Here is a 24767-nt window from a genome sequence, read left to right on the forward strand (position 1 = left end):
AGATGCACACAGCACTGTACAGAGTCACAAAGAATAAGAAAAGAGTTCCTGCTCGAAAGACAAACAGGATGTCATGAATACAGTTAAGGGGAATGGTTAATCAGCTGGCTGGGTTGGAGGGAAGAGGAGTAGGGTTAAGGATTGAAAGCTATATCAAAGAGGTTGGTTTTCAGTCTGCCTTTAAACAAGGGAAGGAGCTTGATGGACAAACTTGGGTAATTTATTCCAGGCATAGGGGGCAGTTAGATGAAAGGAACAAAGTCTGGAATTGGCAGTGGAGGAGAAGGGTAACGCATCACATTAGGTGATGTACTAAAGCAATGCCAATCGTCTAGGGAGGGACAGATGAGCCTGACCGCAAGACTGAGGACCCAAAGTGGTGTCCTCTCGAGCTACCATGTTTACTTTGTAGAACTTTGTAAATGTATGGCCAGTAGATCAAGTAGCTGCTTTACAGATCTCTTCGGGAGGAACTGTCTGGGACTCCACCCATGAAGATGTCACACTTCTGATCAAATGAGCTTGACCGAAAAAGGCGGTTGTTTGCAACAGCCAATGTATGCCAATGAAATTACCATGCAAATCCATCTGGTGTTAGAAAGGTGACTCATTTGTCCTTTCCAGGTAGTGTAGTAGAACCCTTCGCACATCTAGCCTCTGCAATATCTCATCTTGCTTGCTCTAATATATAGGATAAAAAGTGGGTACACGAATCTCTTGGTTGACAACCTTCGGAAGGAAAGAAGGTACTGTGTGCAGAGAAAGCCCAGCCTCTGAGATCCTTGGGAAGGGCTCTCTGCAAAAAAAGCCTGCAATTATGATATCTGTCTCATGGAGACTAACATTACCAGGAATGCTGTTCACCGTGAGGTTCTGAAGAGAATCCTCATGGAGAGGTTCATATGGAGGCTTAGACAGACCCTTCAGAAGGATATTAAGATTTCAGGATGAAAAAGGCCGGCGTACAGAAGATCACAACCTGAGCATTCCCTTCAAGAACCACGTCACATCAGGGTAAGATTGTTTTCCCCCACAAGCCCAAAAGCCTCCCCCCCCCCACTGCTAGGCCCTTTTCTAATCCAGCTTGAAGAAATGCCAGGATTACAGGAATTGGCTCTGTGAAAGGCTCAACCTGATCTTTGTCGCACCAGAGCTGAAAAGTCTTCCAGACCTTAGCGTAGGCCGCAAATGTTGATTGCTTCTTTCCTCAAAGGAGAGTAGCAATGATAACCTCAGAATACCCTTCTTTGGTCAAGGCCGTGTGCTCAATAGCCACACCATAAGACCAAATTGATCTGGGTTCTCCATGGGAATTGGAACTTGACTAAGAAGACCCCCTTGCACCGATAGCTTGAGGCATCTGTCTCATCTTGGTCACAAAGACTGGGAGCAGGCCTCCTGTGCAGTGGAGAGACCTCATGAAGAGGCTTCTCTCCCTGGTCCGATACTGGTGCGCCTCTAGGCAGCGCAATGCATCCCATTCTGGGCCCTTCAAATAAGCTTTCTACAGAAGATTCACAAATTTTGGAGTAAAGCCTTGGACAGGAGGGCCCCAAAGACCTCTGCAAAACTTCACATTGACTTCTCTTGGACTCTGCAGTGTCCATGCACTTGCATTTCATGCCTTCACTATTTGAGGACTCTTGGAGGGAATTTTTCTCTACAACTCAGACCCCCCTGCAGTTCCCCAGACCTAGAGACCTCAGAGGATGCTAAACCCAAAGCATCTGCCCTTCCCTCGCATGCACCGTAGCACGTGGTACACTGACGCTCCTTGGCTGACCATCCTGTGCAAAACTGGCATGATATAAGGGTAAATAAGCCTGAAGAGTTCATCCCAGTTGATTTTGAGCCAAATTGAGGGGTTTGAAGCAGAAAGAGGCTTAAAAAAAAAACCCACAAAAACACCTGTTTAAAATCCAAGATGGACACTGCCAGAAAAATCGCAACAAAAACAGGCCACAAAGCTTCCCTGAAAGTTAAAAAAAAGTCATGAAAAGGGGTTTTGAAGGTGGGGGGACCCAATCTCTGGCCCCACAAAGCCTTAAATTTAACTTTTTCAGATACCTCGCCTCCAATTTTCCCCATAGGGAATAATGGGCTGTAATAGTGCTGCTGCCTGCCTGTGTCAGCTTTTCTTCAGCCTAAGTGAAGTGGAGCGAGCTCTCTGCTTCAAATCCTTATGGAACAGTTCATACCTGGAAATCTTTGGGTTGCCAGTCGGACTGGAACCAACTGAAGGCTCAACCCACACAAATCCTTGCAGCGTGAAGGAGAGAGAATATAATGCAGCTGGCTCCCTGAAACACAAAGGGAAGGGGCTTCACAGCCTGCGCTCAAGCCTCTAATAAACCAGAAGGCGAGCAGGCTCCCAGGGGAACAGACCCCCAAGCCTCTAAGTAGCACAAGCAGGCTGGCTTATCAGGTACACCCGGGAGTTGTACTGAGAGCTTCAGTCCACCCTTGCAGTATGTGTTATCTCCTAGGCAGAGTTCCCCCAAATGTGGGGTCTTCTGACACCAAAGCCTCTCAAAAACGAAGTAAAAAGTCTCCAAAATAATAAAAACTGAGCAGAACAGAACATCTCTTCTTGGATCACTTGCACAAGGAAAACCTGAAGAGTGAGCTATACTCTACTCTGGAATTCGTTGCCAGAGAATGTGGTGAAATCAGTTAGCTTAGCGCTGTTTAAAAAAGGTTTGGATAATTTCCTAAAAGAGAGAAGTCCATAGGCCATTATTGAGATGGCTTGGTGAAATCCACTGCTTATTCTTAGGATAAGCAGAATAGAATCTGCTTTGCTACTTGTGATCTAGCTAGGTGCTTGGGACCTGAGTTGGCACTATTGGAAACAGGATACTGGACTTCATGGACCTTTGGTCTGTCCCAGTATGGCAATTCTTATGTTATCAACACCTTTCTGCAAATAGTTTGCAAGCATGGATTATCACCTAATATATGGACTCCTGTAACAGAACACAACAGTGCACATGAAATTAAAAGCCAGTAAGAGATAACGGAAATTTTGAATTCAGGAAAAAAGAATACTTGAAAATCACACCTCTCAGATGTTTATTCTACATCCTATCTCAAACAGTCAAAAGTGCACATGTTATTAAATGAGATTCAGAGGCATGCTGGAATTCTGATAATATGCATTGGGAGGCATCTCAAGTTCCCAAATTAAGCATTTTTCAGAAGATAAGCACATAAAGATTTAAAGATAGAGATTTAAAGGGCTTCGGGGCTGTTGCTGTGCGGCTTTGTAGAAGAGGTGTATGTCTTGCTAAAGCTTGTCCTACCCATACTATGAATGTACTCCTGTAACCCGTTCTGGGTTCCTTTGGGAGGACAGGCTAAATAAATAAAAATTAATGGCCTGATAATCAGTGGCACTTATATAGGTAGTAGGTGCTAGATGCATAAATGCCACTAACTGGGTCATAGCAAGATTTTCAGTAGTATTATCCAAATTATGCTACTGATAATTTCTATAGACCACCTCAGCACTATCCATACATCAGCAATATTCAGTGCTGATATCCAAATAATTAAGGGCAGCAAAAATGCTAACCTAAGTTACCTGAATATCACTATTGCATGGATAACTCCCAGCTCTGCCCTTTATACCAGAATATTCTGTGCTGGCAAATAACCATACACTGGCACTGAATATGATGGCCAGCATTTACAATCAAACTCTGACTGCTGTGGCATAGAATCAGATCATAAATGTCTAAAACTGCTCCCACCACTATTTTAGTAGCTTGCATATCCTATCAGTAAGTAAAAAAGTAAGATTCTAAATATGGTAAAGGAAATTTTCTATGGTCTAAGACTATATGAGGGGAGAAAAAGCATATTTAATAATTTTTATATTAATACAAGTTATTAAAATTAGCATTTTAATCTATAATGATTAAGTTACAAAATGTAGCTTTCATAACCAACATACCTCTTAGAATCTGGTAAAGAAATACTTTGACATGATCCGAACTGAGTGGTTGAGGAGAGACAATGATCTTGTGGAGGTCACTCTGCATTAATTCTGTAACCACATATCTTCAGGTTATTAGTTAAGGACAACAGAGAACATGAAAATACAAAAAATACCTTTCAAACAGAGAAACACTGAGCAATTTGAAGAGTAAAGGTTAAGAGTATAGTAGACCAGATGCATATTTAAAAATGAAAGTATGCACATACTTCCAAAGGAATTTATATACACTTACATTTACACCTGCTTTTTGGCATGTATAAAGAATATTATTTTACGTGCATGTGAAAAAATTAGGACACCCCATAAAATATTCAGTTCTTTTTTATAAAAATGTTCACATATCGATGTCAAATCTTTTTTTTAATTTATCTCTGGAAAAGAAAGTGATGTAATAGCAGGTAAATAAATATTTTCCTTGATTTACTCATGAAACAAAAGATATCCACAAAAATGTGTATTCTAACTGAGAAATAAATTACGACACCCCCACACATCCTCTCACTTAAAGTGGCTCAAATCACACACAGGTGTATCACATCAGGTGCACATGATTAGAACACAGTTATTCAGCATTTTGAAGGCATTTTTTCCTATTTAAACCTCAGACATTTAGTTTGGTGTGCTCATGACTGCTGCAGTGAGAATGAACACCATGGTGAGATCAAAAGAGCTGTCTGAGGCCTTCAGAAAGAAGATTGTAGCAGCTTATAAGTCTGGTAAGGGATTTAAAAAGATCTCGAAAGAATTTGACATTAGCCATTCCACGGTCTGGAAAATAGTGTACAAGTGGAGGACTTTCCAAACAACTGCCTACATGCCCACGTCTGGCTGTCCAAGCAAGTTGATCTCCAGAAGAGACTGCACAATGCTAAAAGAAGTCTCCAAAACCCCTAAAATGTCATCATGGGACCTACAGCAGGTTCTTGCTACTGTTGATGTGAAAGTGCATGCCTCTACAATCAGAAAGAGACTGCACAAATTTAACTTGCATGGGAGGTGTGCAAGGAGGAAACTTTTGCTAAGAGAAACATCAAGGCCAGACTAAAGTTTGCCAGAGAGAACGTAGACAAACACTAGGACTTCTGGAATAGTGTTCTATGGACAGATGAGTCTAAAATTGAATTATTTGGACACCAGAAAAGGAGACATGTTTGGCATACACCAAATACAGCATTCCAGGAAAAGAACCTCATACCAACTGTGAAGCATGGAGATGGAAATGTCATGGTTTGGGGATGCTTTGCTGCAGCAGGACCTGGCCAGCTCACCATCATAGAATCCACCATGAATTTTACCGTGTATCAGAGGGTGCTTGAGGAACATGTGAGGCCATCTGTATGAAAATTAAAGCTTAAGTGGAAATGGACCTTGCAAAACGACAATGACCCCAAACATACCAGAATATCCACCAAGAACTGGCTGAAAACTAAGATATGGAGAGTCCTGGAGTGGCCGAGTCAAAGCTCTGATCTTAATCACATTGAGATGCTGTGGGGTGATTTGAAACAAGCTGTACATGCGAGAAACCCTCAAAGAATTCTGCATTGAGGAGTGGGCCAAACTTTCCTCAGACTGATGTCAGAGACTGGTAGATGGCTATAAGAAGCATCTCACTGCAGTTATTTCAGCCAAAGGGGGTAACACTAGCTATTAAGGGTATAGGGTGTCCTAATTTGTTTCTCAGTTAGAATACACTTTTTTTGTGGATATCTTTTGTTTCATGAGTAAATCAAGGAAAATTTTGTTGTTTACCTGCAAGTACATCACTTGCTTTTCTAGGGATAAATAAATAAAAAAGATTTGACATTGATATGTGAACATTTCTTAAGAAAGAACTGAATATTTCATGGAGTGTCCTAATTTTTTCACATGACTGTATATAAATTCCAAACACCTCTCTGAAATCTCATCTCCAGCATGTATCTAGTCAGTCTGAGAAAAACTAAATGTTGGCAATTCTATAACAGGGTACCTCCATTTAATTCAAATTACCAAGTGAAAAATACCAATTTCACAAACCCAGGGGTGCAAAAATAATCACAAACCACACAAACTCCCCCCCTCCAAAAAAAAAAAATCCAATTCTATCTACAGGTAGATTGCTCACACATAATGTGACCCGAAATCAGCCATTTTGCAATACCGGTGAATATGGAGCATTTGTGCCGATTGAAGCCTTACATGCCCTGACGCAGCTTCAGCGAAACACTGGCTGGCCATCGTCGGCTTTGGCTGATCTGGCTTTGACTAAATTACACAAGATCCTGGCAAAATTTGAAAAATTTGTGCAGTTTTTTGAGCGCTGTCAGAAGAAGGCCTGGCAGTGGCCTCCTTCAAGGTGCAGGTGGCAAGCCTTTCTTGTTTTAGGGCGCACAGTGGTACCAGTTTGCTTACATCTCATCCAGATGTGACCAGACTTTTTAAAGGGGTACTTCACTTGCGACCACCCTTATCTTGTACATTTCATGGAATCTTATTGTTGCTCTGAGAGAGCTTGTGGAAGCCCCTTTTGAGTCGCTCAAGGATGCATCCCTTCTGGACCTGTCAAAACAGTTTTCCTCATTTCAATTTTTTCAGTAAGGCATATTTCAGAACTGCAGGCTCTCTCTTGCAGAGAGCCCTTTCTCCGGTTCATGGAGGCAGAGGTTTCCCTCCACACAGTTCCCTCCTTTCTTTGGAAAGTGGATTCGGATTTTCATGTCAACCAGGAAGTTTGTCTGTCGGCTTTTTGTTCCATGGGTTTGGAGCAGCAAGATCAGATTCTGAGAAAACTGGACGTGCAGAGAGTCTTACTTTACTACTTAGAGAGGACCAATGATTTTGTCCTGACTAGTAAGTTCAGATGAGGTAGGTAGGCAGGCGTACAAGGCCTCTACTGCCCGATGGATCCGCATAGCCATTTCATCAACTTACATCACCTGTGGCAAGTAACTGCTGGTTTCTCTCAAAGTTCACTCGACAAGAGGTGTCGCTGCTTCATGGGCAGAGTCTTGAGCATTTCATCCAGCTGAAATTTGTAGATCAGCCACTTGGTTTCTCTTCATAACTTTGCACAGTTTTACAGAGTGGATGTGGCAACTCGATCACATGCCATTTTTGGGGCCTTGGTATTGCAGCAGGCTCTTCTGTCCCACCCTAGACGTTGCCACTGCTTTGGTACGTCAACTATTGTATTGACTCGAGGGAACATAACAGAAGATTAGATTCTTATCTTTGGTAATCTTCTTTCTGTTAGTCCCTGAAGGAATCAATACGGCCCACTATCTCTGTATTGTTTGCATTTTTTCTGCCTCCTATGTTTCTCCTTTCAGGCCTGAGTATCTTCCAACCAGCAGACAGGTCATGTGGGGAATCGTTCTTTATATGGAAGTACCTGTCTTTACTGCTGGCTTTGTTCCAGCTAATGCTTATTGAACACAACAGGTTGATTTCATGCTACTACCATGTTCTTGCCTGTTTATTGTTTTCTTATATATTGTAGAGCAGAACAGAATACTCTTATGTAGCAGGGAAGTTCCACATGACCCCTTTGCTCCAGTGTTATTCATTTGGTTTTGGACTAAACTGTAGGGGGTAATGTGTTCTTTAGCTAAGTAGAAGGAGCAGAGGAAAAATGTGTGTTGTTTTTTTGCAAGACCCGGTTTCCAGGTTGAGATAAAATACGCATCATATTGACTCTGTCAGGGACTAACAGAAAGAAGATTACAAAAGGTAAGAATCTAATCTTCTATTAAGTATAATAAAGTTGTAAACCTTTTGTTAACATATAATAGGATCTATATTCTCCAGTTCTACTTTTGGGGAGTACATGTAAATATTAGGGAACTAACACAAGCACTACAGTTAAAATAATAGCAAAATAAAAACACCATAATGGTCCAATTTATTCATGGAGATGGATCCTAGAAAACAACCAAGAAACTCTTTTTTTTTAATTTTTTATAATTCTTTATTCATTTTATATTTTACATCAAGTGCACAGAAAATAACAACATTTTAACTTAATACATCACTTGATATTCCACAAATTTTCTCATTAAGATTTATCCCCTTCCCACCCATCATTCTAATATCAAATAATACATATAATATAATAAATTCTTTCCTTCCCTTCATAACAAATAATGAAAATCAACCCCCCCCCCCATTCTTTCATTTATGTTAATCAGGGAAAAATGATATCTATTCATTACAATAATTTATTAATGGCCCCCACACATCCTGAAATTTATTAAAATATCCTTTTTGAACAGCTAATGTTCTTTCCATTTTATATATATGACACACTGACCTCCACCAAAAACTATAATTCAATCTACTCCAAGTTTTCCAATTATGCGTTATTTGTTGAATGGCAACTCCTGTCAGAATCATTAAAAGTTTATTATTATTGGAAGATATTTGGCTCTTGGCTCTCATAGACATGCCAAATAAAACTGTGTCATACGATAATGCCACATGATTCTCTAGCAATTTATTTGGCCCCAAATCGACTTCCAAAAAGCCATAATAAACGGACAATAAAACAATAGATGATCTAAAGTCACCGCATCGAGATGACAATGCCAACATCTATTAGACTTAGAGCAATCCAATTTTTGTAAACGAACAGGGGTCCATAATGCTCTATGCAACAGGAAGAACCACGTTTGTCTCATAGATGCAGACATTGTACATTTCATCCTCCAAGACCAAATTTGTGGCCATTGAGACACAGCAATTTGATGCTTAATCTCAATGCTCCAGTTTTTGTTTTTTTATTCATATATATCCAGATATTAATTTGTACCACTGTGCAGCCTGGTATCCCAGGAAGTCTGCCTGAAAGCATAAGAACTCTAAACTAAATTGATTATTAAGATTTTTCCATTCAGGGAACCCCGCCTGAATAGCCTGCTTCAGTTGCAACCACCTATAACTTTGTGATTTATCAATACCAAATTTATATTGCAACTATGAAAAATCAAGCAGTTTACCATTAGATATAACATCATCTAATGTGCGTATACCTGCTTTTATCCAATACTTCCAGACAATCTTAAACCCGCCAATTTGAATCTTGAAGTTCAGCCATATAGATTGATTTGTAGATTTTTGTATTGGAATAGGTGTTAAATTATTGACAAATCGTAAAGTTTTCAATGTATCTATTAATATTCTGTTTCCTTAATACACTCTAGGCATTTTGATACTAAGAACATGGCCGAGCCTGAGAGGAAACAAGAGCTGCCATTCCAACCACAACCAGTCTGGAAGCTTTTCCATGAGCTCTGGGAGGACCCAATACATACCCTGGCGCATAATATAGGCTTGATGATACCTATAGAAATTGGGAAAATTTACCCCTTTCTCTGCAATTGGCTTTTGTAAAGACACTAAGGCAATTCTAGCAATTTTAGCAATTTTACCCAGCCAAACAAATTTTGAAAGAACACTATTTAATTTTTTATAAAAAGACCCCTGAAAAAAAACTGGTATCATACCCATTTGGTAACAAACCACAGGCAAAATCACCATCTTAATAGTTTGGACTCTCCCCCACCAAGACAGATGTAAAGGATTCCATTTCTCACATAATTCTGTTACCCTATGTAATAAAGATTTTTCATTCAATTTCATTGTTTCTTCTAGCGTATTTTTTATCCAAATACCTAAATATTTTATTCCTTCCTCTTTCCAGACAAAGGGAAATGAATCAAATAAACCTTTTGTACAATATACATTGAGTGGAAGAACTTCTTATTTGCTCCAGTTTATTTTATATCCTGAAAATTTCCCAAATTTCTCTATTAATTCAAGCAAGCATGGAATGGTTGTTTCAGGATTCCTCAAATGAAGCAATATATCATCTGTATAAGTAGAGACCTTGTATTCCCGATTAGAACGAGAAATACCCTATATCTCCTTCATTTGCTGAACAGCTAATAATAAGGATTCTAATACAATATCGAAAAGTAAAGGAGACAAGGGCCAACCTTGTCTAACCCCCCTTTGCAAATTGAAACAATCCGAAAAATTATTATTAATATATAATCTAGCAACAGGGGAGCTATACAATGTTTGGATCATTTGTATAAATCCTTAACCTATACCAAACCAATCCATTGCTTGATACATGAAGGCCCATTCTATCCGATCAAAGGCCTTCTCTGCATCCAGGGATACAGAAAAGGCCCGATCCTTCATGGCTTTTGTTAAATATAACATATGAAAAGCCAACCTGGTGATATTGGAAGAATGCCTCTGAGCAACAATCCCTGTTTGGTGCATACCAATTATATAAGGGAGAGCCATAGTCAAACGTAGAGCCAAAAGCTTAGCCAAAATTTTTCCATCTACATTAATTAAAAAAATAGGCCTATAATTTAAAACCAATGTAGGATCTTTATTTGGCTTTGGCAAAACTATCGTTAACAATTCTGCCTTAGTACCTGTAATGCAACCTTTATTTAGTTGAACCTGACATAAATTTAATAGATGAGGTAATAGGGCAATTTGAAATGATTTATAAAACTCTACCGTAAAACCATCACCACCTGGAGCGGACCTAACTCTAATGGATTTCAACGCTGTTTGCAATTCTTTTAATGATATAGGCTTTTCAAGACTTCCTTTTATATGTTCAGGAATTTTAGGTCCCTCTAATAATTTAAAAAATTCTGAACCAAGCCTTTCTTTTTGTAAATAAGGCTCAGAAGAATAAAGAGCTTTATAAAATTTTAGAAATTGTTTTAAATTATGATCAACTTGATTATTAGTATCACCTTTCTCATCTTTAATGGCAATTATTTTTATCTTTCTTTTTTTAGCAACCAAGAATCCTGGTCGCTCTGAAATACATTCTGCTCAAATGGTTGGAGGTGGACGTTCCTGATTATTCCCTTTGGCGCTGTTGCCTGATTACGCTCCTGATGTGGGAAAGAAAAGATGTGTTGGATTTTTCTTCCTTAGCGGGGCGCTCTTTCTAGTGCACCTGGGAGCCATTCTGGAATACCATGACTCCCTTGGCTCATACTCGCTAATTGAACTGTTGACCTTTTCTTTGAATTTTTATGAATTTCTGTGCATACTTTTCTCTGCTGGTTCACATTCCAGTTTGTAGCTTGAAGGAGATCTGGGGGTGGGGGGTGGACTGGGAGGAGGGATTGGGGGGTTGGGTGTGGTGGGGTTATCCTGGTTTGTTGACAAAGCGAGCTTGGGGTTTTTTTTAAATATATAAAGCTGTGATTTCTATTTCTCTTCCTGTTGAGCTCAATAAAAATATATTTGACAATAAATGTGTAAATATACTTTCTGTGGATTAAGATTACAAGGGAAAGTATATAAATTCCCTTAGAAAACAGGTTCAACCTGCCACTCCCTTATAATCATTATGCAGTTACATAAAAACTTTTATGCATTTTGTTCAGGATTCTTAGTATTTAGATTTTTTCCAAATCCATTTCATTTTTAAATCAGTACAAATAAAAGTTAAAATAGATAGCCAAGGTAAATTAATTTCTAAGGTATTTTTTTCTTGCCTAATGATTGAACAGAGATGCCTTCCCTGACAAAATTGATACAGATAGATTTTAGCAGCTGATACTTACCTTGCTCAACACTTATTTTTTGTTTAGGATACATTTCTTCAAAATAATCAATGTGAGGAGGTTGGAGTATATCAAGAGCAGAGAGTACCTAAGGAAAGATTAAAAACACCCGTCCCAATTAGGGGCAATTTTTCTTACAAGATCAATAAAACAGTAATAAATCAGACAATCAAATTTTCTAGATTCCTACTTCTCATTTTTAATTATCCATTATTGTGATGGCCTCTGGATCCTTTTGGAGCACAGTCAACAGCACTGCCTCTTGTTGACCAAACAGTGATGGCTAGGATTCCATTTCAGGGGCTATGACATCCCAGCCAGGGCCAGCCCAGGAAGGAAGAATTAAGTCCAGCATTACCGTATATGCCTCCACTGAACCATCAGGCCAGCTTTTCAGCTTTTTAATCCTCCTAATCATTTTTTTCTGACTCTCACTATATTTCTCTCTTCATTTCAAACCATATTCTGCTGCAATGAAGTATTTCTTTTTCCTTTTTGAAATTAGGAGCAGTAGAACACCAATTATCCAGACAAACATCAGCAGAAGGCAGTCCAGATAAAGGAAAATCCAGATGATTGGACATACCTTCTTGAACAGCACACACATTCTGAGCATTGCATGTTGGAACATTATTTTTTATTTTCAACAATAAATGGGAAAAATACCAAACTACTGTACAGTACTATATTTGTATTACATACATATACAGTAAACACTCAGTTATCCGGCACCCATGGAGACTGGTAGATGCTGAATAACTGTAGTTTCTAGTTGCTTGACAGTTACTATAAAAATAGTTTTGTCTCCTTTCTCACCTCACTCTCTTCCTCTATCATATCCCACCCCCACTTGTAGTCCAGCATCTGTTTTACCCTTTGGTGTAGGTCACTTCTCTCGCCCCTTCTCTCCCACTTTCTATCCCCCCCCTTATGGGTCCAGTATCCATTCATCTCCCCTCCCTTGCACCCTAATGGACCTGCTGAAACCTTCCCCTAATACACTTCTGGTCTACTCCTCCCCAATCTGCCTGTCCTCCATCCCTCCGTGTGGGTCTGGCCTCCTGGACCCTCCTCACTTACCAAAATAGCAGCTCATAGTCAGCCCCGGCAGGGTCTTTCTTCTGCCATGTTGGAAGTGATGTGTCAGGGATTTGGCCCTGCTGGGGCCGGCCATGAGCAGCCTGCTTTCAGCACTGCCTCTGCTGACTGGCTGCCACTGCTGCTTCACTAAGTGAGGAAGGGCAAGCGGCTTTTGCAGCTCAGGATCGCTGCTTCGGGGGCTGGAGGGAAGACAATTTTTTTTTTTTTTTTTGCTGGTTGGGTGAGAGTGCCTGTTGCTTGAGTACCAGTTAATCGGGATTCTACTCTAGTACAGCATTTCTATTTTTTAAAAAAAGGAAGCAGTTCTTAATTGCTTCAGTGCTGATTTTCGCTTCTGTGCTGCAAGGTCAAGTAGGCTTTTCAGACAAATGAACTGGATCACACTGCTCTCTTCCTGCTTTTCTAGCCAAGTCACTGCTATATTTAAAAATTCAAAGGCTTCTGCAGTTTCTGATTCCTCCTGTTCCTTGTCTTATACCGATTCCACAATTTCGTCATCTGTTATGATTTGATGTACTGGATCATTAGAATCACTGCACATCCATTCACTGACATTCCCTATATCAAAATCAGAGTAGCCAGGACATCCTTAGCAATGTTTCTAAGGACATCATCTTCTTTTCCTTCTCCATGTCTTTCTGATTTGTTTAGAATAAAATTCCACACATTTTTTTGGTTTGTTTTTTTAACTAATTTCCAAGAACCAGCAACAATATATGAACAATCTTTATATTCAATTCTTTTATGAAATGGATTATACCATAAACATAAAATTTTATTTGTATACTGCAATACACCATGAAGTTCAATGTGGTCAACAGGAGTTAAGGAGAAGACCCTACATGAGAGGTGAGGATACAAGTACAAATAACATAGGATCATGACAAGGTTAGAGTCATAAACAATTATGGTAAGGGATTATGAGAAGAACTCGAGTAGATGAACAATTTTTGAATGTCATTACAGTTATACTGTAGATACGGAGACCCAAACGGAGGCGGCGAGATAAGTTAGTGGGGGCTGGTAGTAGGAGTTGAATGAGTCTGTGAATAGAGATTTTTCCATTGACCTGAGGGGTTTGTGAGACAAGCAAAGGGCACAGGGTTTAGTGCTCTACTAGGAATTTGTTGAACAAGTATGTTTTTAATTTTTGCCTGAAATGACGAAGATTACCCTATAATGGGGAGAAGTTCCCAACTGAAGTGAGCTGCTTGATAGGATAGTAATTTTGTCACATAAGCTTCTTTAGGTTTTCCTTGCAGGGAGGGGTAGGTGAAGATGGAGTTAGTGCGCAAAAGGTGAGTGTGGGGGATAAACTCAAATACATCAGTCATGTAGTTTGGTAGGAGGCCATAAAGAACCTAGTACATGAAGCAACCCAGTTGAATAATATCAGACCTTGATCAAGAGCCAGTGCAGTTGCTTGCTAGTAAGGCATGACATGGCCAGTTTTCCTTAGGCCAAAGATTAGGCGCACAACTGTGTGCTGAATCGTCCAAAGTCTGTTGAAGTGTTTCTTGGGGCATGAGATGTAAATGAGGTTGCAGTAGTCTATCATGCTGAGGATCAGGGTTTAGCATAGAATTTGGAAGGAAAGGGTATCAAAATAAGAATGGTTTGATCGTAGTTTCCAGAGTGCTGCAAAGCCTTTGTGAACCACAGCAGCAATTTTGCTTTCCATGGTCATCTTTTGGTCTAGAGTCACTCCTAGGATTTTTGATAGTGGACTGTAGCGGTAGGGTTATATTCCTGGTCGTGATGTTTTCCTCATTGAGGTTCGAGGGGCTTGTGATGAAGAACTTGGGTTTTTTTCAAGATTAGTTTCAGTTTGTGTTTCATCATCCAGTCTGGTTCATATTTTTTTTAAGATCAATAAAATCAGTCCATTTGTCAAATATTGTCTCTGTGTGTGGTGTGTCCAATTCTGTTTCAATTTCAGAATACCCGGGACCTTTTTCGGCTTTGAGCATTGTTGCCGAAGTTTTTACAACGTAGCACTGTCTTGAAAGCTATTCACTTAATCAAAACACTATCTGTTATTACCCAGTAGTTTCTTAAGACTCCTGAAGCAGGCTTGTTCGTCCGAAATATGTATATGTCAAGTCATTGAGTTATTGGATGAATAAAGTGAATTGAACATTGGATGAGTAGGACATTTTTATAATAGATTGTAGTCATCAGTCTGATTTGGACAATTCCACTCTTTGTTTTATGTCATCATCCAGTCTTCCATTGTTTGGATAATCCCCTCTATTCGATTTGATTCCTTTGAAGGCAGAGTGGGTATTAGGAGGAGGACTGTGATGGTATCGGCGTAACTATAGCTCTTAATTCCTGATGAGGCTAGGTGGTTCCCCAGTGAACATAAATAAATGTTGAACAGGATCAGGGACTGAGGGAAACCTTGTGGAACTCCGCAGGGAGTGGTCCAGACAGGGAAGAGTTTGTCATCACAGTAAACTTGGTATGAGAAACTTGTTAGGAAGCTTTCTGAACCAATTTAAGACAGTTCCTGTTATGCCAATAGCATCCGGGCATGAAAGAAGTATGTGGTGGTCTACTAAGTCAAAGGTGCTGCTTACGTTAAATTGTAGTATAAGAGCACTCTGTCCTCTGCTGAAGAGTTGGTAGATGTCATTCGTAAGTGATGCTAGAACTGTCTCTGTGCTGAATACTAACCGAAAGCCAGACTGGGAGTCGTGAAGAATATCATGTTCTTCTAGGTAGTTGAGCAGTTGGTAGTATATTAGTCCTTCCAGTAGTTTTACAAAGAAAGGGATGGAGGCGATGGGTCAGTAGTAGACAGAAGAGATTGGTTCCTTGTTGTTCTTGGTAATGGGTGTTTATCATGATATGCCGTTGTTAAGCATTGTCTGAGTCCAGTTGAAAAGTAAGCAAGGACTTGAGTAACTGGTCCTCAGCAGAAGCTTCTTTTTGGATCGGCCAGCCCAATCAGTGTTCCTTCGTTGGTTTAGTGTTCCTACTTATGCATGCATTTCCCCTTATTTGCGTGCGCGGATCGGATCAGGTGCGGACAGGTTCGGGCAGAAGGTTAGTGAATCGGGTCGGGGTCGGAAAAGGCTTGTAAACTGGTCAGGACACCATCGGTGAGCTTAGTGAATCTAGGCCTTAGTGGACTTACAAGCTCTCCTGAGAGAATCTGCTTAGGAGTTTCTGGGTGAAATTCCTTTTGCCTTCTGAAAGCTTTATTTTTCCTGCTCTTTTGTGGTATAAAAGTAATGAAATTGCAACCACAGAAGTACTGTGCTGGTGAAGTGAAGACTAAAAGTCCAGACACTGTTTTGTTGTTTTGTTTTTTTGAACTAGAGCCAGACAGTGTAGTTTGTGAAGCCAGTGTGGCCAGGCTGGCTCAGAGCTTTGATTTCCTTTTTTTTGTGACTGTGTTGAAAAGCTACTGAAACCTACTCGTAATACCAACGCAGGCTGACCAACGCAGTCAGAAATAAAAGCACAATTTTTGTTCATTTCTGGGTGTATGTTTTCCTTGCGTGTAAGGTATTGGTGACTTACCTGGTATTATACACCCTAGGCTGGTGCCTAGGGAAGAGCTTGAAGGGTTCCTTGGTAGGAAGGAACACGCCAAGCCCGCTTCCGTCACCGATAGCCCAGTTCACTGCGCTTATTAGTAACCTCGGTTGTGACAGCCCAGAGCCGGTATGGTAGCTGAGGCCTGAGTCCGTGCATCCCCAAGACTGCAGACAGGCTGAGAAGGCTGACCACCCCAGAGAACCAACTCTACGTGTAACCCGGGCACGAAGTCAGGAGAAAAAGGCAAAGACAAATATTATACTGCAGGTATGCGATGCTTCCTGCACCTTTGCTGACTTCCAACAAGCCAAAAGTTCAACCTCTGCCTCAACGAGCCAACCCATCGAGCGAATGGAAAAAAAGCGAGCTGCCATGAGGGAAGAATAACATGCATGCGCTGCAGCCGTGCGGAAACACAACACCCTCTCTAGCGCCAAAACGGAAACCGCAACCAGCAGAGACCTTTGAAAATAAAAGGAGACGCTGTAAGGAAATGATTACGTGAACGTGCTTCACCTGCGCAGGAAAACGGCACATTCTCTGGTGCCCAACTGAAACCTCAATGGTCCCAACAGTACAGCCTGCCGAACAATTCCCTAACAGAGTTCGCCGTGGTCCAAAGTGCAAATATTGCGCAACTGACTCTGCCGCCTAGGTAAAAACAACACCCCCAAAGCACGAAAGCGCAGCTAAAATAACCCCCGACAGCAATAAAGTTTAAAATGAAAACACACACACACACACACTCACCCATCCAACGAATGCAGGAATGTGAACGGTGGTAGCTGTAGCTATTCAGGGAATGACAGTACAGCACTGCCAAGATCGGTCTCTCTCTCTCTCTTTTTTTTTTTTTTTAAGGGAAAAAAAGAAATCATACAGAGACCCAACAAATCCATGGGCCAACAGGGGGAGAGTGGGGAAGGGTCCTGGGGACACCAAGGTATGGCCCCTAAAGCCAGCACCACTCAGCCAGACACCACAAACTCAATTGATATAAGAAACAACAGGAGTTAATAGAATTTTTCCATCGATGAACCCAGGAGCTAGAGGAACAGCATCCATCTGCCTGCTGGAGATAGAGCATACTGATTGGCCAGGAGAAGTTCCACCCAAGAGGACCACCTGCAAATCAGTTCTCTATCTCCACCTCCTGGTAGATGTGTGCTATCCCACTAGTCTCTGGATTCATCTGCTGCTGTTGCTAAGGAAAATGGGATTATACAAGAACATAAAAATAGCCAATGGTCCATCTAGCCCAGTATCCTGTTTCCACAGTCATCAATTCAGGTCATAAATACTTGGCAGAAACCCAAATAGTAGCAAAATTCCATGCTAAGAATCTCAGGGCAAGCACTGGCTTCCTCATGTGTCTCAATAGCATACTATGGACTTTTCCTCCAGGAACTTGTTCAAATCTTTTTTAAACCCAGTTATGCTAACCACATCTTCTGGCAACAAATTCCAGAGCTTAACTATTTCTTTAAGTGAAAAAATATTTTCTTCTATTTGTTTTAAAGGCATTTCCATATAACATCATCAAGTGTCCCCTAGTCTTCGTAATTTTTGAAAGAATAAAATAATTGATTTACTTTTAACCATTCTACACCACTCAGGATTTGGTAGACCTCAATCAAATCTCCCTTCAGTCGTCTCTTTTCCAAACTGAAGAGCCCTAACTTCTTTAACCTTTCCTCATATAAGAGGAGTTCCATTCCCTTTATCATTCTGAACACTCTTCGAACCTTTTCTGATTCTGCTATATATATTTTTTAGATACAGTGACCAGAACTGAACACAATACTCAAGTTGAAATCACACTATGGAGAGATACAGTGGCATAATAATACTTTTGGTCTTATTTACCATACCTTTCCTAATAATTCCCAACCTCTTGCTTTTTTTGGCTGCTACCACACATTGAGCAGATGGTTTCAGTGTATTGTCTATGATGACACCTAGATCTTTCTCTTTCATTTCCAGTATAATTTTTTTTTCTTAATTCATTAAACAGACATCCAACCAATATTCCCCATAACCAGCTATACATACAGAACAATCCTATACGTAACTGGAACAGCCAAATTTGTTTGAAGTTTAACAACTTCAAATTATATATCAATCTTCTGGCAATTTTGAATAAAACATTATAAAACGGTTATACATAAAATCTTTACTTACATTGTCATGCTTAAAAAAACATAGCATCTTCAATTCCCGGAAGACCCTTTTGCAAGAGACCAGATTTTGGAAGACGTTGGGCATCTTTTTGAGTGCAACTCTTTTTCCATCTCTTGGATCAGTCACTGACCTGAAAACAAAATATCATACTGTAAACAAGAAAATCTAATTCTATCCAAGTATACTTTGTCTCATTATATAAAAGATGTTTGATATAGTAACATAGTAAATGATGGCAGATAAAGACTCAAAAGGTCCATCCAGTCTGCCCAACAGTCAATTCATGATTAAATTGTCTCTCTGACATTTCTGGAACATAGTCCATAGAAGTACGCCCGGTACTGTTCTTAGGTTTCAAATGCTTTCATTTTATTTTTTTTAAAAGCTCTGCAATTAAATAACGATGAAAATTTTTAGACAATGTACGAAAATGAAATAAGATGTTTAAAACCAAAAGATGACGACCCCCCCTTTATCAAACTACAGTAGAGCGTTTTCGGAATTGAATAAGTGCCAGGACATTTACCTTGCCAGCCAGTGCTAAAACTCTCTACCGCAGCTTGATAAAAGGAGGCCAGTATTTGTAACTAACAAATATGTCTGCTCAATGATGACTAAACGGGAAGTGAGCTGCTTCTTACCCTACAAGGAGTATAACTTGGGAGCAAACTGCTAAGAAGGTAAAAGATGGAAGGGAGAAAAAGATTAAAGAGTTTAAGGTCACACTGCATCGAGCAGGTGGATTCACTTACTAAAGGGTTTTTTTTATCTGATTGTGAGGTTTTTCAGTGCTGTAGAGGCTCCCAATTTAGAAACACAGATTCTGAGGGCAGTAGTCTGTAGCCAAGGGACGGCCTGCTTGGCCAGCCTGTATTAACAGTCCAGGAGCTCAGGGACCATTCCCTTGGGAGCAAGACATGCTCCAGGTTTTGTCCGCAGAGAGCTCGAGTGTAGACTGAGTGCTCCCATGGCACTTTTTTTTAATTACCAGGATCAGATGCTGACTGCATTTCCTCATTCAACTTTGCACATGAGTTACAGTGGGGGTTGAGGTCTCAGTCCAGCTAGTTGGACTAAGGGCAGTCTGAAGAAGCAAGCTATTCAAATGTCAAGGCATAACTGATGCAGAACTTCTCTGGCTGCAGTTTCAACCCTTTTGCAGCTCCCAGCACCAGCATTGCAGTGAGTAAGGCTGTGACAGCCTATGAGAGAAATCGGGGGGGGGGGGGGTCCTTAAGTCATTTTTAAAGGTTTCTAGGGATAGGGACAGGGTCCCCCACCTCTAAAGCCCTATTCCCTGAATTTTTTTGACCCCTTATTTAGCTCCTATGGGTTGTTTTTGTCACTAAAATCATTGCCACAGCAACCATTTAAAATTTCCCAATTTCAAAATACAGAAAAAGGTTTTATCTGCCTCAAAGCACCTCAATTTGTTCCAAAATCAGTCTAGATTAACTCCTCGGGCCAGGATACTAAGGAATCATGCCAGATTTGTGATGGCTGGCTGAGGACTGTCCATGTTCCATGTGCTGCGCAACACACGGGGGGGAGAGAAAACCATTGGCTTAGCCTCCTCTAGTCCCTCTGGAGTTATGAGGTCCTTCTACGATCAAATCCAGGTCAGAAATCCCAGCTAGAGTTTGGAACTAGCAAAAGGGCATCCCAGGCAAAGTGCAGCCTCACAAATACTATGAAACCCCAGAGTGGACCACAGGATCAGTGATTGAGGAAAGCAGAAACCAGAGAAGACAAGGTAGAAAAAAAAATTATATTTATTTTTTTGCTTTAGGGAAGATGCATCGCAGTTTCTGTGGTGTTGCATTGTATGCAGAGTCCAGCTTCTTGGTGGTTCAGTTTAACCTTTATCTACGTATTTCTATTTTATCCCCCCTTTTACAAAACTGTTGAGTGTTTTTTAGCACTGGCCGTGGTGGTAACAGCTCTGATGCTCAGAATTCTATAGAGTCTGAGCTGTTATCACCATGGCTAAAAAACACACTACAGTTTTGTAAAAGGGGGAGGGGTTAGTTTGTGATTACATATTTCATACTAGGCGAAGGTGTTTTCTGTGTTCTGTGTGTTTGAAAGACATGGTATTCTGTTAGGATTGACTGTGCAGGATTGATCTGTACTAGTCTGGCTTGTTTAGTTTTACAATGGGTGTATTGATGTTGTACTACTCATTGCAGTATGTAAGATGCTGCCTTTTCCTAGGTACACTCTTGTGTGACGTGTGGATTGTTACTAAAAATCATGTTTTTCATACAGATTGGGGGGGTATCAAAAATTATGGGCCCCGGGTGTCATATATGCTAGGTATGCCACTGGTATATGGTGAGATGTATATCTTGCACCCTTTATCTGAAGTTCACAGTAGTACACTCTAAGGCAGGGGTGTCAAAGTCGGTCCTCGGCCATAATCCAGTCGGGTTCTCAGGATTTCCCCAATGAATATCCATGTTCCATGTGCTGCGCAACACACGGGGGGGGGGGGGGGGAGAGAAAACCATTGGCTTAGCCTCCTCTAGTCCCTCTGGAGTTATGAGGTCCTTCTACGATCAAGTCCAGGTCAGAAATCCCAGCTAGAGTTTGGAACTAGCAAAAGGGCATCCCAGGCGAAGTGCAGCCTCACAAATATTCTGCTCTTTTCACTGGTTTTCAGCATTATATCTGCTTAATTTCTCTTCTCATCCCTGTTTCTTACTTTAAAAAAAAAGCACAAAAAAATAAACCCTTCTCTTTCCTTTGTTAAATCTTATTTCCTCTTTCCCTTTCCCTTCATAGGAATAAGGGTAAGACTTATAGTCCCACCAACCCCAGGGCCCACTATTCATATATAGAGACCCATATAATCAGGACTTCACAACCAATCAAGATGACCTTTATTCTATGCAATCACTGTGGTGCTTTAATTCCAAGGCATACTATTTGGAGGCTTAAGGCTTGCCCCATCTGTCTTCAACTTGCCAGTATTAAGGAGGAGCTCTGCAAACTTAAACAGGAATTGAATACAATTAAAGCAGCTTCCATCACTCCACAAAATCATACCAACTTACCACCTCTACCTCAAAGAATAAAACAGCCCAGGAATAAATGGGTCACAGTAGGCTCAGGAAGACTGCGACATGTAACACAGAAACATCCACCTTCACTAATATTACCTCTACAGAATTCCTTTGCTCCATTAGTGCACTGCGATACTCAAGAAAACAGAAGGGAGGTGGGACTGGAACCAATGAAGGAAACTCAAGAGAACAAGAGCACCCTAAGTACAAATAAAAAAGCCAAAAACAGAAACTATTACTGTTGGGGGATTCCATCATCAGAGGCATTAACCTTGGAACGCAGGGCGAGGAGACCAAAATAGTGAAATGTCTTCCAGGATCCTCAGCTACCAGGAGTTCCAGGCAAATACTGACTATAATTAAGGAAGAAACTAAGGATTTTAACACTGATGTTGTTATCCATCTGGAAACAAATGACCTGGCCAACAACTCCACACTTGTAGCACAGAAAGCTTTTCGGGAGCTTGGTGAGGGTGTGAAACCTTTTGTAAAGACTTTAGCTTTTTCTGAAATACTGCCTGCATATGGAAAAGGAGAGCAAAGAATGAAAAACACAGAGGACTTTAATAGATGGCTCAGAGCCTGGTGTCATCAAGAAGGCTTCAGGTACTTAGGAGGATGGGGAAATACATGGAAGGACAAGAAGCTATATTGCACTGATGGGCTACATATTACTACAGCAGGAAAAAGAAACCTTGCAGAAAAATTTAGACAATATATTTCTAGGCATTTAAACTAGAAGGTGGGGGTGGTGTATGTACGAAGGACAATTATAGAGACCACCCCCGGCAAAAGAAAAGATGTGATAGTAGTAAAGGCTGCAACATAAGCAATATCAGCAACTCATTTCTTAGTATTGCAACGGAAAGTGAAACGACACAAAAATCCATACGAAAAAGGAGATTATCGCTGAAAAATAGTTGGAAAGCAATGACCACAAATGCTCGCAGTCTAAGCAACAAAGTTCATGATCTGCAAGCCCTGATGTTAGAGGCAGATCTAGATATTGTTGCTATCACAGAGACATGGTTCAGTGAATCACATGGATGGGATGCAAACATACCGGGATATAATCTTTTAGGAAGGACAGAGATGGTCATAAAGGTGGAGGAGTAGCTCTCTATGTAAAGATCAATATCCAAGCGACCAAAATGCAAGGGACCTGGGGAGAGGAAGAAGCGATATGGATTGCTCTGAAAAGAGAAGATGGAACTTCTATCTACGTGGGTGTAGTCTACAGACCTCCGACTCAATCGCAGCAAATTGATAAGGATCTGATTGTGGATATCCAAAAGTTTGGAAGGCAAGAGGAGGTTCTGCTGTTGGGAGATTTCAACCTGCCGGATGTGGACTGGAATGTTCCGTCTGCGGAATCGGAAAGAAGTAGGGAGATTGTGGATGCCTTTCAAGAGGCTCTGCTCAGACAAATGGTGACGGAACCCACAAGGGAAAAAGCGATATTGGATCTGGTCCTCACAAATGGAGAGAGTATCTCTAATGTTCGAGTGGGTGCTCACCTGGGAAGTAGCGATCATCAAACGGTTTGGTTTGATATAACGGCTAAAGTGGAGAGTGGCCGCACGATACTTAAAGTCCTAGATTTCAAACGTACGGACTTTAATGCAATGGGAAAGTACCTGAAGAAAGAGCTGTTAGGATGGGAGGACATAAGAGAAGTGGAAAGACAGTGGTCTAAGCTGAAAGGAGCGATAAAAATGGCTACGGACCTTTATGTGAAGAAAATCAATAAAAACAAGAGAAAAAGGAAGCCGATATGGTTCTCCAACCTAGTGGCTGAGAAAATAAAGGCGAAAGAGTTGGCGTTCATGAAATATAAAAAAACCCAAGAAGAGGAGAGCAGAAAGGACTACAGGGTGAAACTGAAAGAAGCCAAGAGAGAGATACGTTTGGCGAAGGCACAGGCGGAAGAACAAATGGCTAAAAATGTAAAAAAGGGAGATAAAATTTTTTTCAGATATATTAGTGAAAGGAGGAAGATAAAAAATGGAATTACTAGGCTAAAAGATGCTGGGAACAAATATGTGGAGAGTGAAGAGGAGAAAGCAAATGTGCTAAACAAATACTTCTGTTCTGTGTTCACAGAAGAAAATCCTGGAGACGGACCGAGATTGTCTGGAAGTTACACGAGAAAATGGAGTAGATTCTGCGCCGTTCACAGAGGAGGGTGTTTATGAGCAACTTGAAAAACTGAAGGTGGACAAAGCGATGGGACCAGACGGGATCCATCCCAGGATACTAAGGGAGCTCAGAGAGGTTCTGGCGAGTCCTATTAAAGACTTGTTCAACAAATCTCTGGAGACGGGAGTGATTCCTGGGAATTGGAGGAGAGCGGATGTGGTCCCTATTCATAAAAGTGGTCACAGGGATGAAGCAGGAAACTACAGGCCAGTGAGCCTCACTTCAGTTGTTGGAAAAATAATGGAAGTGTTGCTGAAAGAAAGGATAGTGTACTTCCTTGAATCTAATGGGTTACAGGATCCGAGGCAACATGGCTTTACAAAAGGTAAATCGTGCCAAACGAACCTGATTGAATTTTTTGATTGGGTGACCAGAGAGCTGGATCGAGGACATATGCTAGATGTAATTTACTTGGATTTCAGCAAAGCCTTTGATACAGTTCCTCATAGGAGGCTGTTGAACAAACTTGAAGGGCTGAAGTTAGGACCCAAAGTGGTGAACTGGGTCAGAAACTGGCTGTCGGACAGACGCCAGAGGGTCGTGGTTAATGGAAGTCGCTCGAAGGAAGGAAAGGTGACTAGTGGAGTTCCTCAGGGTTTGGTGCTGGGGCCAACCAATCCTGTTCAATATGTTTGTGAGTGACATTGCTGAAGGGTTAGAAGGAAAAGTGTGCCTTTTTGCAGATGATACCAAGATTTGTAACAGAGTAGACACCGAAGAGGGAGTGGAAAATATGAAAAAGGATCTGCAAAAGTTAGAGGAATGGTCTAATGCCTGGCAACTAAAATTCAATGCAAAGAAATGCAGAGTAATGCATTTGGGGATTAATAATAGGAAGGAACCGTATATGCTGGGAGGAGAGAAGATGATATGCACGGACGGGGAGAGGAACCTTGGGGTTATAGTGTCCGTAGATCTAAAGGCGAAAAAACAGTGTGACAAGGCAGTGGCTGCTGCCAGAAGGATGCTGGGCTGTATAAAGAGAGGCGTAGTCAGTAGAAGGAAGAAGGTGGTGAGGCCCCACTTGGAGTACTGTGTTCAGTTTTGGAGACCGTATCTGGAGAAAGATGTAAGAAGACTTGA

The 24767-nt window shown here is 40.9% G+C and overlaps 1 protein-coding gene across 5 annotated transcripts in view; it reads right to left on the minus strand.

The window, feature by feature from the left end:
- NLK (nemo like kinase) overlaps nucleotides 1-24767 on the minus strand; it is a 157508-nt gene that overhangs the window by 103432 nt on the left and 29309 nt on the right. For 3 of the 5 annotated variants that reach the window (XM_033921619.1, XM_033921623.1, XM_033921618.1), the window contains exons 2-4: nucleotides 18421-18550; nucleotides 11590-11677; nucleotides 3956-4048 (exon numbers count right to left, since the gene is read on the minus strand). In XM_033921619.1, the coding sequence (XP_033777510.1) occupies nucleotides 3956-4048; nucleotides 11590-11677; nucleotides 18421-18550 (311 nt within the window). Of the gene's footprint in view, nucleotides 1-3955; nucleotides 4063-11589; nucleotides 11678-18420; nucleotides 18551-24767 lie in introns of all 5 variants that reach the window. The other 2 variants (XM_033921622.1, XM_033921620.1) reach the window with 1 other exon arrangement.

The sequence above is a fragment of the Geotrypetes seraphini genome, chromosome 15 (genome assembly GCF_902459505.1).
Source record: "Geotrypetes seraphini chromosome 15, aGeoSer1.1, whole genome shotgun sequence".
Taxonomy (NCBI): Eukaryota; Metazoa; Chordata; class Amphibia; order Gymnophiona; family Dermophiidae; genus Geotrypetes; species Geotrypetes seraphini.